The sequence below is a fragment of the Capricornis sumatraensis genome, chromosome 16 (assembly GCF_032405125.1).
Source record: "Capricornis sumatraensis isolate serow.1 chromosome 16, serow.2, whole genome shotgun sequence".
Taxonomy (NCBI): Eukaryota; Metazoa; Chordata; class Mammalia; order Artiodactyla; family Bovidae; genus Capricornis; species Capricornis sumatraensis.
This window is the reverse complement of record NC_091084.1, coordinates 52,250,274-52,264,743: the sequence shown is the minus strand read 5'-3', so window position 1 is coordinate 52,264,743 and position 14,470 is coordinate 52,250,274. Positions and strand designations below refer to the sequence as shown.

The window sequence follows — 14,470 nt, the reverse complement described above, 5'->3', positions numbered from 1 at the left end:
AAGATGGCTTCAGAAATACTTGCTGAAAAAGTGAATAAAATACCCATTTCCAGGATTATAGTGGAGGAGATTCCATAGCACAGAGTGGTTGAAGGTGATTTCAGACAAAAGATAGCATCAAGAGAGAACTGGCATGCATGGCTAACGATCTGTCTGTCTTGCTTTATGTGTTGAGTACGATGAAGATACAAAGGCTACAAGGGCCCTGTGCTCCAGGTGATTAGATATAAAATAGGTAGCGCAGCCGGACAGTACAGCAGGTAACAGTAGTTGCTATCATCATCACCATCTGAGTGTCTGCCATGGGCCAGGCTACTCTGCAAAGTGCTTGACATTAACCCATCTGTTCCTTACTGCAATTCTATAAGGCTGACAATATTATTACAGGTAAGAAAAGATCAGAAAGGTAAAGCAACTTGCTCAAGAGTATACAGATAATTAAAAGTGGAGGAGAATCTGAAACCAGATCTGTCTGACTCTGACCCCTCAGCTCTTTACACTACTATTTCAAGTCAGATGAATGGGTAGCCAGCCCTGTCCTCATATTATCCAGGGCTGCTGAGGCTCCAGGAAGTAGGAAGTCTGAGGCACAGCAATTTGCTCAGGAGACAGAAAATGTGAGCTAGGACACCAGGCCCAATGCAGCACAATATGTTGCTACCCTGCCTGCCAATCAATCCCACAGAGGAGGAAGTCCCAGAAATAAGCCTATTTCTCAATGCTCCACTGCCCTACCCCTCCATGACTTTTGGGTGTGAATAGAAACTAAACTGACTGGCTGTCACAAGCTTATGACCTCACAGTAACCAGCTGGAAAACACAGACTTCATCCAAGATTCCCTTGAATCAACTGACTCAACAAAACAGTTACTAACTTCTCCAAGTGAGGCAAAACAAAGAGCTGTTGCTGCTGCTGCTGCTAAGTCGCTTCGGTCATGTCCGACTCTGTGCGACCCCAGAGACGGCAGCCCACCAGGCTCCCCCGTCCCTGGGATTCTCCAAGCAAGAACACTCCAAGCAAGGAGTGGGTTGCCACTTCCTACTCCAATGCATGCAAGTGAAAAGTGAAAGTAAAGTTGCTCAGTTGTGTCCGACTCGACTCTACACTAACTAAAAAGAGTAGCACAGAGTACTGTAAAAGGAGTTAAGAATGCTTAACACAACTATAAAACATCATAGTTTTATTTCTAGGAATTGTGAAATTAATTAATCACAGATTTTTTTTTTTTAGGTCAAACCACTCCCAGAGGGTGACCAAGAGATGAATCAGACCTAGTTCCTGACTGGTACAGCTCCAAAATCAACTATGACTCTTTGGGATAGAAGCTGTGATCACCGAATATACAAAAGACTAGGAAGAAATAAATAGAACTGAAAATGTGGTATATATATACAAAGTGAAATATTATGTAGCCTTAAAAAGGAAGGAAATTCTGACATGCCACAACAAAGGCAAACCTTGAGGATATTACACTAACTGAAATAACCCAGTCACAAAAGACAAATATTGCATATGAGTTCACTTATGTGAGGGATCTAAAGTGGTCAAATTCATAGAGACAGAATGAGTGCTGCCAGGGGCTGGGGAGAGTGGGAATTAGGGAATTATTGTTTACTGAGTACAAAGATTCAGTTTTGCAAAATGAAGAGTTCTATAGATGGATGATGGTGACAGCTGAAGAACAATGTAAAGGTATTAACGCCACTCAACTGTACACTGCAAAATGGTTAAGATGGTATGTGTATTTTTAGCAGTTTTAAAAAAAAAAAACGGGGTGCTACTGAAAGTGAGCAATGAAGCTAGTAAAGGCTGTACTTGATCACATTCTGTGCACTGTAGACTACTGATAAATAACTGCTGCTTGAATAAATAAATGAATGAGTTGGCTAATGAATGAGTGGAAAGCTGCTATCTCTTGACTTCCTCAAATTACCCTCCCCAAAGCACTGATTAGATTCTGGCTTCGAGACCACAGACATTCTCTTTTTTTAACTTCTTTCTTCATGTTTTAAATTTTTTGGCTGTGCTGGATCTTTGTCGCTGCACATGGGCTTTCTCCAGTTGCGGTGAGTGGGGGCTACTCTATACTGGCAGCACTTGGACTTCTCATCTCGTTGCTGGCTTATCTTCTTGCAGAGCACAGGCTCTAGGCGTGCATGGGCTCAGTGGTTGTTGCACAGGGGCTTAGCTGCCCTGTGGAATGTGGAATCTTCCTGGGCCAGAGACCAAATCTGTATCCTCTGCAAAGCCAGATGGATTTTTAACCACTGCACCACCAGGGAAGCCCCAAGAATATTCTTGAAATTCAGGCTGTCATGGTTCAGGGGCCTATGTGTTCCTGAGCAGACCAAGGCCCATCTGACCAAAGTGGGCAGAAATAACAACAGTCTTGAAATTTTCAGGATTGGAAAGAACTCTAAGATAGATCCCTTTAATCTCATGTTGGAGTCTCTTCTCCCACATTACTATCTGATCTAATCTGCTGGCATCCTGAGCCCTAGCAGAAGACCTGTTACGAAATCTCAGCAATATTCATGAAGAGAATTGGAAAACACGAATGAATTAACTCCTGGTGACTCACCCGGTACTATCACAGGCCATCCTAGTATTCCTATGACCCCCAGGATGGGACCCTGGGGAAACAGCAAACTGCTTGTCTATAGTTAGGATCAGCAAGGTCACATTCTGTTGGATGGGAGTTTTCAGAGTGACTCCTCTGAAAGAGACAGTTGGATAGAGTGACTCCTCTGAAAGAGATAGTTGGATAGAGTGGCTCCTCTGAAAGAGACAGCTGGTTACAGTGGCTTCTCTGAAAAGGAAAGCCATTCTCAATGCCAATTACTTAGGGGAGAGGTAGCTATCAGGTAAGATACTAGGATTCAGAAGACTAGTCTGTGGTATAAAGGAGGGGCAGCACTATTTTTGTCAAGAACACAGGCTCTGGGTGTTGGCATCTGGAGGACAGTAGCTGTCCAGGTGTGGGTTCCAGGTTGTGGGTGCTAAGATGACACCCAGGACACTGACATAGGCTGAGTTGGATGAGGCAGGGTCTAAAAGCCCTGGAGAGCAGGCTGCCTGGTAAAGATGCTCACACTTTATTTTCCTGCTCTTATCCTCAACTCTTTAATAAAGTCCAATGTGATTGTTTGATTCTTACATTCTGTGCTAAGAGGTACAGTGAGGTATGTGGTTTACCCTGGGGACAGACTGTTATCATGGAGTGGTGGAGGTAACTAGTGACATCCCATGAAAGGAAGGAGAATACAGGGGGTCAAGAGTCAGTGTTTGAGGCACTCTCCACCCTAACACGAAATTCTCCCACCAGGTTTCCTGGTGAAGCTGGAATTTATCATTATTAGGGAATTATCTTATGAGGGATTATCATTTACAACCACTGGAGTACCCAATAATTCTTCCCAAGAACATGGGAAGAGGCCCAGGTCAAATCCCATCTTGCAGAGGCCAATGTAATAACTCCATCTCCCAGCTGCCGCTGCTGCTAAATCACTTCAGTCATGTCCGACTCTGTGCAACCCCATAGACAGCAGCCCACCAAGCTCCCCCGTCCCTGGGATTCTCCAAGCAAGAACACTAGAGTGGGTTGCCATTTCCTTCTCCAATGCATGAAAGTGAAAAGTGAAAGTGAAGTCGCTCAGTCGCGTCCAACTCTTAGCGACCCTATGGACTGTAGCCGACCAGGCTCCTCTGTCCATGGCATTTTCCAGACAAGAGTACTGGAGTGATGCTAACTCAGTGTTCAATTCTGAGCTTAGCTCCACCTGGACAGAAAAGGGATTCTGCAGATTAGCCATTAGGGACCCACCTGGGAGGGAATAAAGGCTATATTTAAATTGGCAGCTGATAATAACCTTGAGATAAAGTTGGCAACTACTTGGGAAAATCAGAGAATTGGTCCTGTAAAAATAGAAAAAGAAGAAGAAATCACTAGAGGGTAAAGGACAGGATTCCAGTAAGAGACACTCTGAAAAGCTGGCTGTGCCACCGAAGGAAACAGTTTTAGTGAACAGCTGCTGCTGAAAGTGAAGTGAGTAATTAGACAATCTAGGGTCTGAAAATCTCTTCAGGGAGTGAACTAGTTGAATGAACAGCTAAAGACACAACTAAATAAGAGAAAATGAGATGCTGCTTAAAACATGAGACAGCTGTTCAGAAAAGAATCTAATAGGCTGTCTATAAAGTGACCCAATATACTTTGTTTTCTATTTAATCCATTACAGGAAAAATAAAGAGTCCCATGATACTGAGACACGAAGTCCCAGACCCCAAACTGTACTTGGCTGACATTACACAAGGTGATAGGGCTTCCCAGGTGATACAGTGGTAAAGAATCTGCCTGACAATGCAGGAGACACAAGAGACGCAGATTCAATCCCTGGGTCGGGAAGAACCCTTTGAGTAGGAATGGCAACTCACTTCAGTATTCTTGCCTGGAAAATTCCACGGACAGAGGATCCTGGCAGAATACGGTCCATGGGATCACAAAGAATTGGATATGACTGAGTGACTAGCACACACACCCAAGGTGATAGCTGAATCTTCTGTTTAACCTGAATTGCCCTAAGCCTACCAGCCCAAGGCACAAATGAGATCACCTAACTGTGACATACAAATTAGCACAGCCAAGAGGTCCCCACCTGCAAAACTGCCACAAGCTCAGCAAGAGGTCCTGAAGTGCCTCACAAGAAGCCAGTGCCAAGCCTTTCTTGTTCTTTTCAATTGGTCTCCATTGATATCTCCTGCCTAAAAGCCAGGACTTGTATGTGGAGGAACTAGGAGAACCCACTTCCCTGATGTTCTAGGGCTTCTCTCCAACTTGCCAAACTTCGACCTAGAAAGAACTCTGGAATGCCCTTCAGTCCCCACACACCAGAGTCACAATTATTTCAGCACAGAAACTGGAGAAATGTCTATTAAACTTGGAAATATTTCTTCTTGGGGTGGGGTCTAATGGTATGGTATCTAATGATACCAAGATGGGGAGCACTTCTGTGTTGTTCACACAATTACAAAAGAACACATTATTTTTACAAACAGCAAACATATTTCCATTGCAGAAAAAAAGGAGTAAGGATACTGAGTTGGGTTTCTTAGACTGACTGTTACTTTACCTACATTTTAAGCTTGAAGAATCTTTGCATGGTCTCCACCTGGTCCTCTCGCAGCATTTCCTATCTCAGTGAAGGATCCGAGGAGTTGCCTGAGTCAGAAACGTCAGCTTCGGTACCTACCTTTCTTTTCTTCCTGTTTTTTCCTTCAGTCCCCAGAACCAATCTTTATCCAAGATTGGCCTTGGAGGTCAAACTTACCTCCAAGATACCTCTCATCTACTTCTCTCCCTTCTCACCGTCTCTACACTAATCCAAGCTGCCTTCACCTTGCACAAACTACTGCAACTGTCTCTTTAAATAGTCATAGTGGGTCACGCTGATCTGTGGACCCTTCTCTGATCTATTCTCTATCCAAGCAGCCAGAATGATCTTTTCCAAGTGCAAATCTGATGATACCATTTTCTTAGACCCTTAGTATTTTTAGTATAAAAATCACAATCTTTCATTTGGCCTATATGGGTTTTTCTAGTCTAGCCTTTATTTCTCTAGAGACTTCTACTATAATTCAGCCCCACAACCACGTTAGCCTTAGTTCCTCAAAATTCTCACCTTTTCTCCCACTACAGGCCTCTTAAACATGCTATTTCCTCTACCTGGTACACACTTCACTTTTCACTTCATCTGGTTAACTCCCACTCATTGTTCAGGTCAGCTCAAAAGTCACACCAGGGAAGCCACCGGTGAGCCCCAAGACTAGGTCAGACGCTGTAACTGTATTTGTTCATAGTATCATGAACCTCCCTTGATATTTATTAGTTATAATTTCTAATAATATAATTTTGTAATATATTATTATGATAATATAATGTATCATATATAATTTATTGGTGTTTTAAATTACTTTAATACCCATCTCTCTTGACAGTAAACTCCATTTGGGCAATAATGTTTATTTTTGTACACCTTTCTAATCTAAGCACATTAGATGTGCTTAGGGACACAGGAGACATTAAATAAGTATCTGTTGAGTGACTCTCAACTTCCTGTAGGGTAAAGTGACTTTTACCTTATGGCTTAGAGTTAAAAATTCCAGGGTACCTCTGAGATCTAGCTTTCCAAATTTTAAAGAGGGAATTTCCATATATAATCACTCACATCTTGAAGGATTTTGTACGGCTTAACTCTTCCATCAAACAAGTGATGCTATCCTGAACTCTTTGAAGGTGGCAGGAGACAGTAATAAAAGCCCAGGTGAACTCACCCCTATGGTCGATGCCATATAGTCTGCACACATTTCTGCAAAGTCCCGCTCAAGAACACCATAGTAGAGGCCATAGAAGAGGAGAGAAATGCCAAAGTCCATAGCATCTTCAGGTTTGATCCTGTAAGGGAAGCAGCATGGCCTGTAAGACTTGCCCTGAGATGCACTTGCTTTGCATTACTACTCTGGGACACATAAGGCAGCGCCTAAAATTGGAAGCCTCAAGAGTAGGTCAAGTATTGGCAAACTAAAACCAAGTCCAGCCTGTTTGCATACGGTCTGTGGGCACCTCCTTGACAGGCTAGGACTGGAAGCTGTGAAGACCAAGTCAGAGTATCCCTTCTGCCCATTTCCTCACGGGGTCTCCAGTGCCTGCCTCCGGTGACTGATGACCATGCCCTGCAGCGGCCTAGGCTCTGTTCTGGTTCACACTTACACATTGGGGACTCCACCACTGGCAACCACTACACACCAAACAGTGGGATTTTCAGTCTGGAAGTCCGCAACTCACTAATGAATTGCCTCACCTCCAGCAAGTTGCCTAAGTTGAAATGGCTAAGCCCTCCAAAAGGAGGGAAGAGCACAGCAGGTTCTGGGTGTCACTGGAGCAAACTGAAACTGATCCCAATGCTCACCCACCCCCATCAGGCCCCTCCTTTAGAGAATGTTTCACCTGATGGCAAGTGGACACAAAGAACGCCCACCATCTGAGACAGTTCACCCAGGCAAATACATGGGGCAGGGAGGCGTTTTCTCTCTTGTTATGTGAATACCTATAAAGCATCCTAGATCTTGCCTTTTGTCCCATGAAACCTAAAATATTTATTTGGTCTTTTACAAAAAAAAAAAAAAGCTTTCTAACCACAGCTTTAGAAAAGAAAGATACAGTTAGTAAATATACCTGTTACATACAATTTTAAGTTGCAACTACACATATTCTGTATCATATCACCAAAGTTAAATTTTGGTTCAAGTCTTCTCACTAAGGACAATATGCCTCTAATATTAGGAAGCTTGTTTTAGTGATTTCATGGACCAATAATTTGCAAACTTGAGTCTGTAAATGTTTATTAAAGAAAACTATCTTTGTTAAAACATTTGTATGAAGAACTGAATGTGTTCACTTAAGACTGTAAATTACATTTATCTCAGAAAGTTGAATTTGCCCACCAATCTTGTAATATGTAACCTACTAATTTGATATCATGGTCTTATACCAATTAACTAATTAGCATCATAAAAATGGTCAAGATTCTCAAGTATATTTTCCTCCTTATGTAGTTCATCAAAGTAGAAATTACAATTCTAGAATAAATACCTTTAAAGACATAACATAAAACATGGAGAATCTTGGTTTTTACTATTTTTAATCACAAAGGTTAGGAAGCTATCTGGAAATACCTGGGTTTTCTTTGATGAGACCTGACGACTTTTCACTGATATATTCCTATAAATATCTGTGGCACCTGTTTATTCTTTCAGCCTGTACTACACCTGGAAGGAAGAATTCCGTGGTTGTCCTCTCACTATATAAAGTAGGACTGACATCTTTCAGTACAGTGTACTCAGTTTGGGGAAGAGGTCAGTGGTCATGAATTTAAATTTTAATCCTAAATCTCCAGCTTCAACACACTGTCCCAGGCTTAGAATTCCTCACGACCCACAGCGCCCATTCCCTCAGCCAGAAAACCACATTTCTACCCTTTTCTGCCCTACTTATTGTACTCTCCAGTCCCAGGGTCATTATCATTGTCATAGTCATTGTCCCAGAGTCCAGGACAGGATTATCTGGCTTTTGTTCTAATGAGCAGGGGGGTGGGAGGGGACCTGTATACTGAATCAGATCTTCTGGAAAGCTTACAACAATAGGAAGTAACAGCCAGAATCCCACTCCTAGTCGTGTATCCTTAGGAAGCAACTCGGCAATGTTATCTGCAGCAGCAGTACACTGAAAAACAACCTACATGCCCAACAGTAGAGCATGACTTAAAAGTTCACAGGTTAATTCTGTCTCCTGAGAAATCTCTTAAAGGCAGAAAGTCAGCTGTGTTACAAAGCAACAATGCTTATGTTGAACCTGATCTGCGATTAGAACACAGTATCTGGATCCAGGGAGTTTTAACCTGATGTGTTCCTTGGAGAAGTGCGGCTTCTGGGCCTGGGTGGCTCCCACACTCATCTTTGTGGTCTCATTCCCTCACATCTCAGCCCTGGGACTACTGTAAGGACTCCAGCAGGCATTGCCTTATTATTTCCGGTCTTGTATCTTTCTAGGTGGATCTGCTGCCAGGTGCAACCAACCGTTCCATGAGTTCAACTGTCTAGCCTGGGGTCAGCAAACTTTGTCTGTAAAGGTCCAGATTGTAAGTATTTTAGGTTTATGGCCCTAAAAGTCTCTGCCACAATTATTCAACTCTGCTGTGTTACTGCAAAAACAGTAACAGGCAATGTGTAAACAAATGAGTGTTTCAGCGGAAGTGTTTTATTTTCTAAAAATTGAAGGCAGGTCAATTTGGCCCATAGGACGTCGTTTGCCAACTCCTACTCTTCTTGAACATAAGACCGCTAAGGTAGAGTGGATGTTGTAAGAAACAATACACACATGGAAAAGGAAAATGGCTCTGCTGGGGTGATGGAGTTATGGGTAATTGGTTATAATCATTATTATGCTTATTTCTGCTATTATAGTTTTCCATTAAAATAAATTCTTAGAAAGTACAACCAATGATTTGAGACTCTTAACTCTGTATTATCCAGACACTCCTTTCTCTTTGCCAGCACAAAAATCATAGAGGGGACAGACATCCTCCCATCCTCCACAGCCCCAGTCGCCTATCCTAAGTGCCATGTTCCTTTTGCTAATACTCAGGACTTGTCCCAGGAGCAAAGGTACATCTCACCAGTCCCTTCTCCCCAAACACTAGCAAAAACAAAAGCAAAGGGTACTCACTTGAATAGTAAGTTAAGACCAAAGAGGGTGAACATGACAGCCAGGTAGCCAGCAATGCCAGTGGCGTAGCTGAGTTTATAGATCAGCAGGAACCACTTATAGACCAGCCTGGAGAAGGAGAGAAAGTTAGTGTAACGCGACCCAGAGACACCGGCCTAGAGCCCCTGCATCACCAGAGTCCCTCTCTCTCCCATTAGTGGGGACACAGGCTCTTTGCTCAGGACTCATATTGAGCAACTTCAGTTACTATACATGGCTGGTTACTCCCTCAATTGCAAAACACCTCCACATACCCGGGAGGTATTTTGTATTTGTATTTTGGTATTTATATTTTCCTGGTCTCAAACCAAGGGAAGAAAAGGGAGCATTAAAAGGAGGTTTCAACATATGTAAAATAGATAGCCAACGGGAATTTGCTATATGTCTCAGAAAACCCAAACAGGGGTTCTGTATCAACCTAGAGAGGTGGGATGGGGAGGGAGATGGGAGGGAGGTTCAAGAGAGAGGAGATAAATGTATGCCTATGGCTGATTCATGTTGATGTCTGACAGAAAACAAAATTCTGTAAAGCAATTATCCTTCAATTTTTCTTTTTTAAAGACGAGGTTTCAACATCAAACAAAGAATGCCTGCCTAACCTCAGACAACTATGTCATCTCAAATTTAGGTTAGCTGGATAAGGAAGTGAAAATCAGTAACTACAGCTATGCTCAGAAGGAAACAGGTATTCTTGTCAGGAAAGAGGATTCAAGGAAAGATGAATAAGAGGTAGAATTAGCTACAGGCTTTTGTAACTGGGCATGGTTAATCTGAATACTGCTTTGTTCTAACCCATAGAACAATAACAAAATGAATGATGTCTAATGAGTTTGCTTCTGAATTTTTTTTCTCCCTTGGAAGAGAAGGGATAATGAAGGAGGCACTCAAAGAATACATTTGGATGTGTGTGTGTGATAGTAGTGTGGGTTGGGGAGTGGGGGTTGGATGGGGGTATGAGATTCTCCTCAAAGAGGAGCCACGCTCCCTAGGATCCAATGAAAAGAAGTATGGAATCTGGTTGGTTGACTGCAAGTAGGTTCGGAGAGGAAAGACAGCTCCCAGAATGTACCAGAGCCTTTTAAATGCTGTGGACATAGGTCCCTTTTATCATGGGCCACTGTTCTACCGGCAAGGAGAGCTAAAGATCAACTCAGCAAGTTTGTCTAGCTATTGAGAGCCAACGAGGTTACTGTCACTCTGCTGGGCCTCAGGGAAGATGCTCAAGGTCCCTGCTTGGGCCTCCCTGCTGTGGCTAAGCAAGGGTGTAATGACTTCTCAGGTAAGCAAAGGGACCCAAACACCTTGCAGTGTCCACCTTCAAAGACCACAGAAGCTCCACCATCCAGAGTTTGCAATGATCAGCTGGGAGTGAGATACAGTGGAAAGGATATGGCATTTTAGGAGGAACGTGGATTAAGTAACCCCAGATGAGTCTTATTAACTTGAGACAAGTTTATTAAGTCCTAAAACAGGAACCCCTTACTACCTTTCTCACTGGATTGTACATAGCCCATTTCCTAGTGTATAAAATATATGATCAATAAATGCTGCATAAATAAATGTGGATGTTTATGAAAGTGCTTTGAAACTGTAAAGCAATACTGAATGCTAGTTGTTAACCATCACTGAAAACTTCTCATGTTATAAACGTATTTTCAGTCATTTAGCTAAGATATTTAAATTATCTGATGAGGCTTAACATGCTTTATTACACTCTTTCTTCATATTACCCTATATGAGATAGCAATTATTATCACATTTTTTAGGGATAAAGAATTCAAGGCTGAGAAACATGCAGTCATATGGGTCATATAATTAACAAACGGCAGGGCTGGGGATTTCCAATCCACAGCTATCTGGCTCCAGAGCCTGTATATTTTATGATGGCTTTTAATGTAGGAGACTTTCCAGGTGGCTCAGTGGTAAAGAACCTTCCTGCCAAGCAGGAGATGCAGGTTTGATCCCTGTGTAGGGAAGATCCCTAGAAGAAGGAAACTGAAACCCACTCCAGTATTTTTGACTGGAAAATCCCATGGACAGAGGGGCCTGGCGGGCTGAAGTCCATGGGCTCACGAAAGAGTCAGACACAACTTAGCAACTAAACAACAGTAACAACAAACTGCTGCTGCTGCTAAGTCGCTTCAGTTGTGTCCGACTCCGTGCACCTCCATAGACGGCAGCCTACCAGGCTCCCCCGTCCCTGGGATTCTCCAGGCAAGAACACTGGAGTGAGCTGCCATTTCCTTCTCCAATGCATGAAAGTGAAAAGTGAAAGTGAAGTCGCTCAGTCGTGCTGACTCTTAGCGACCCCATGGACTGCAGTCTACCAGGCTCCTCTGTCCATGGGATTTTTCAGGCAAGAGTACTGGAGTGGGTTGCCATTTCCTTCTCCATAACAACAAACTACCATAGCCAGAGAGGAGCTTCTGGATCACTGACTTCACCTTGTAAGTAACCTTTACTTTGCAGAATTAAAACAAACATGTAGAAGAATAGAAGGCCAAGAAAAGGCTGGCAGTAAAGTAGAACATAAGAAGCATGGGAAAACGAGTAAGTTTCAAGTTGGAGGTCTCTGGATCATGTAGTCACAGCTCTGAGACTGGCCAGTTCCTCTATTAGGCTCTCCTGGACCTGCACACGTGTCTTACAGCACTTACCAACTGCACTGAAACAGCTGCTTTCTTGTCCATCTCCTCCATTAAAACGAGTACTCCTTGAGGGCAGGGACCATGTCTTATTCAGCTCTGTATCCCCAGCACTCAGCACAGGGCCTGACACAGAGCAGGTGCTTGTTGAATGAATGAATGAGAAAATCTCTCTTTTTTTTTTCTGTCAAGCATAGATATAAATGACCTCACAAGCTGGTTGGGAGGATCAGATGAGAAATGCATTTGGAAATACAAAGAATTATACAGGAAGGGGCTGCTTTGTGACCAAAGAAGGAAGTATTGTTTGTTATAATTCTCCAGTTTAAACTTGCTGAGATTCATTCATTCAACAAAAATTCAGAGTAGGCTACTATGTGCCAGGCCCTTTGGCAGAGCCTGGATATACAGTGACAAACAACATGGATGTGGCTCCTGATCTCACAGTTAGTTAGTGGGGGAGACAGACACTTAAAATAATATTCAGTCATAAACTGTGATAAGTTCTATGAAGGAAAGCTACAGGAAACTAGGAAGAGAATGTGACAGAAAATCTACTTAGAGATCAGAGAAGAGTTCACAGAAGAAAACAACACTTAAAATGAGAACATGAGGACCAGGATTTGCTTACTTATATTGTTAGCTTTTAATATAAACAGACCTTGATGTAAACCGTAAGGTAAGCTATAGGGAAATATTTGGGTGATTTTATTCTGTGAATGGGGCAGGAGATCTCCCAATCAGCTTGTTTTGGTGGGGCTGTGTGCCAAGTAATCTTGGCAGATAAAAACTGCAAATTTTTTTTCAGTTTAAGCCCACCCACCTCCCATGCATCCCAATCCATTAGTTTCAGGAAACTTGGCTCCTTCCCACTACCCACTAGCTAAATTCTCACCTTGGGGTTGTCTGGACTAGTGGTTTTCGGGTGGCTCGGAAGGTGACAAAGGCTGTGACAGTGGAGAACAAGATCCAGATCACTAGGAACCTCCACCAGTGCAGCTTCACTGTGAAATAGAGGGGAACAACCCACATCTGAAAGAGGGTCACCATCTGAAACACAAACATAAGCACTTCAGCTCTAGCCAGCTTCCTCTGTAGCTCCAACCACAAATCCAGAGCATATCTTTTGTGTTCCATTTTAGCCTGATCCTCTGTGCACTTCCAGTTTTGGATAAAAGCATCTCCTAGTGACCCAAGTTAGAAACCCTGGGACCATGCTTGACACCCAACTGTTCATTGTACCTGCTCTTTCCTTTCCATTTGAGCCCCTGCTGTCTCTTACCTGGCTGACCATGACCTCTTTAATTAAGTCTCCCTGAATTCAATGTCTCTGCTCCAATCTATCCTTCCCAGGAGCATACTCAGTCGTGAACACGTCACTCCACTGCTTAGAACCCTATGAGGTCCCCCGTTCTATAGATAAGATCTGACATCCTTAGGCCCAACATCCTTAGGCAGTCATATCTCCCACAATGGAGCTCCAAACTACTGTTTCAGGACCATTTTCTACCATTCCCCATAACTGCAGTCAAGGTGTCCTGCTCTGAGATTAAAACATCCTTCCCACCTGCCTTTCAGCCTGAGAGCACCTCATGAGAGACACAGTCTTATTCTGCTAGGCAGAATAAGTCATGATTTCCCAGTGCTCCAAAAGCATTTTCCTTTCTACCATCATTACAGTGCTTATCTAGAGTATGAGGTTAGGTTCGAATTCATTCTCTACCTTACTGTAAGCTCCTTGAGAGCAGCAACAAGGCCATACTCTGGCCCATGATAGATCCTCAATGAATTTAGATAACTGAGGGGAAAGCAAGACTACAGCCTTAAGAGAGAGGCACATTTCTGTTATAAGAGTATCTATTTTACTTTCCCTCCTTCCACCTCAGACTTGTTAGCTAAGGTGTTCCAAATGTATAAAATGATTCTAAGTCAGAAGTTGGGACCAACACCAGTCTTCTCCTTCCTCAACCACCCAACTGTCACTAGATGGCACTCTTCTCAGGTGAGTAGCAGGTATAAAAAAGATAACTGGCACTTAGAGGCTTTCTTCCTGGTATTAAATGAAATGAAAAAGTATATTTTTTAAAAAGGGGGGTGGCTATAGAGAGGACAATAGCAGCTAGCATCCTAAAGTTCCACAGAAGAGAAAACTTTTGAGAAAATATTTACTCTTGAGGATTTCTAGACTAGTGCTGCCTAGTCCAAATATAACATGAGTCATATGTGTAATTTTAAGTTTTATAATAGCTATGCTTTAAAAAAGTAAAGAGATGCAGATGATCTTAATTTTAATATATTTTATTTAACCCAATGCGTCTAAAATATTACCCTTTTGACACGTACTCAATATAAAGTACCCATGAAACATTTTACTCTTTTTTTTTGTAATACGGTTTTAAAATCCGATGTTTTATATTTACAATATATCTCAAAAGAGACCAGCCACATTTCAGGAGTTCTACTGCTACATCAGACTGGATAGTGCAGCTTAAACCATCTTTTTAG

General features: G+C 42.6%; 1 protein-coding gene across 1 annotated transcript in view; it reads right to left on the bottom strand.

Moving 5' to 3' along the window:
• RNF121 (ring finger protein 121) overlaps positions 1–14,470 on the bottom strand; it is an 80,910-nt gene that overhangs the window by 10,744 nt on the left and 55,696 nt on the right. Inside the window, exons 4-6 of the mRNA XM_068988269.1 lie at positions 12,861–13,015; positions 9,282–9,389; positions 6,332–6,452 (exon numbers count right to left, since the gene is read on the bottom strand). Coding sequence (XP_068844370.1) covers positions 6,332–6,452; positions 9,282–9,389; positions 12,861–13,015 — 384 coding nt within the window. The remainder of the gene's footprint in view (positions 1–6,331; positions 6,453–9,281; positions 9,390–12,860; positions 13,016–14,470) is intronic.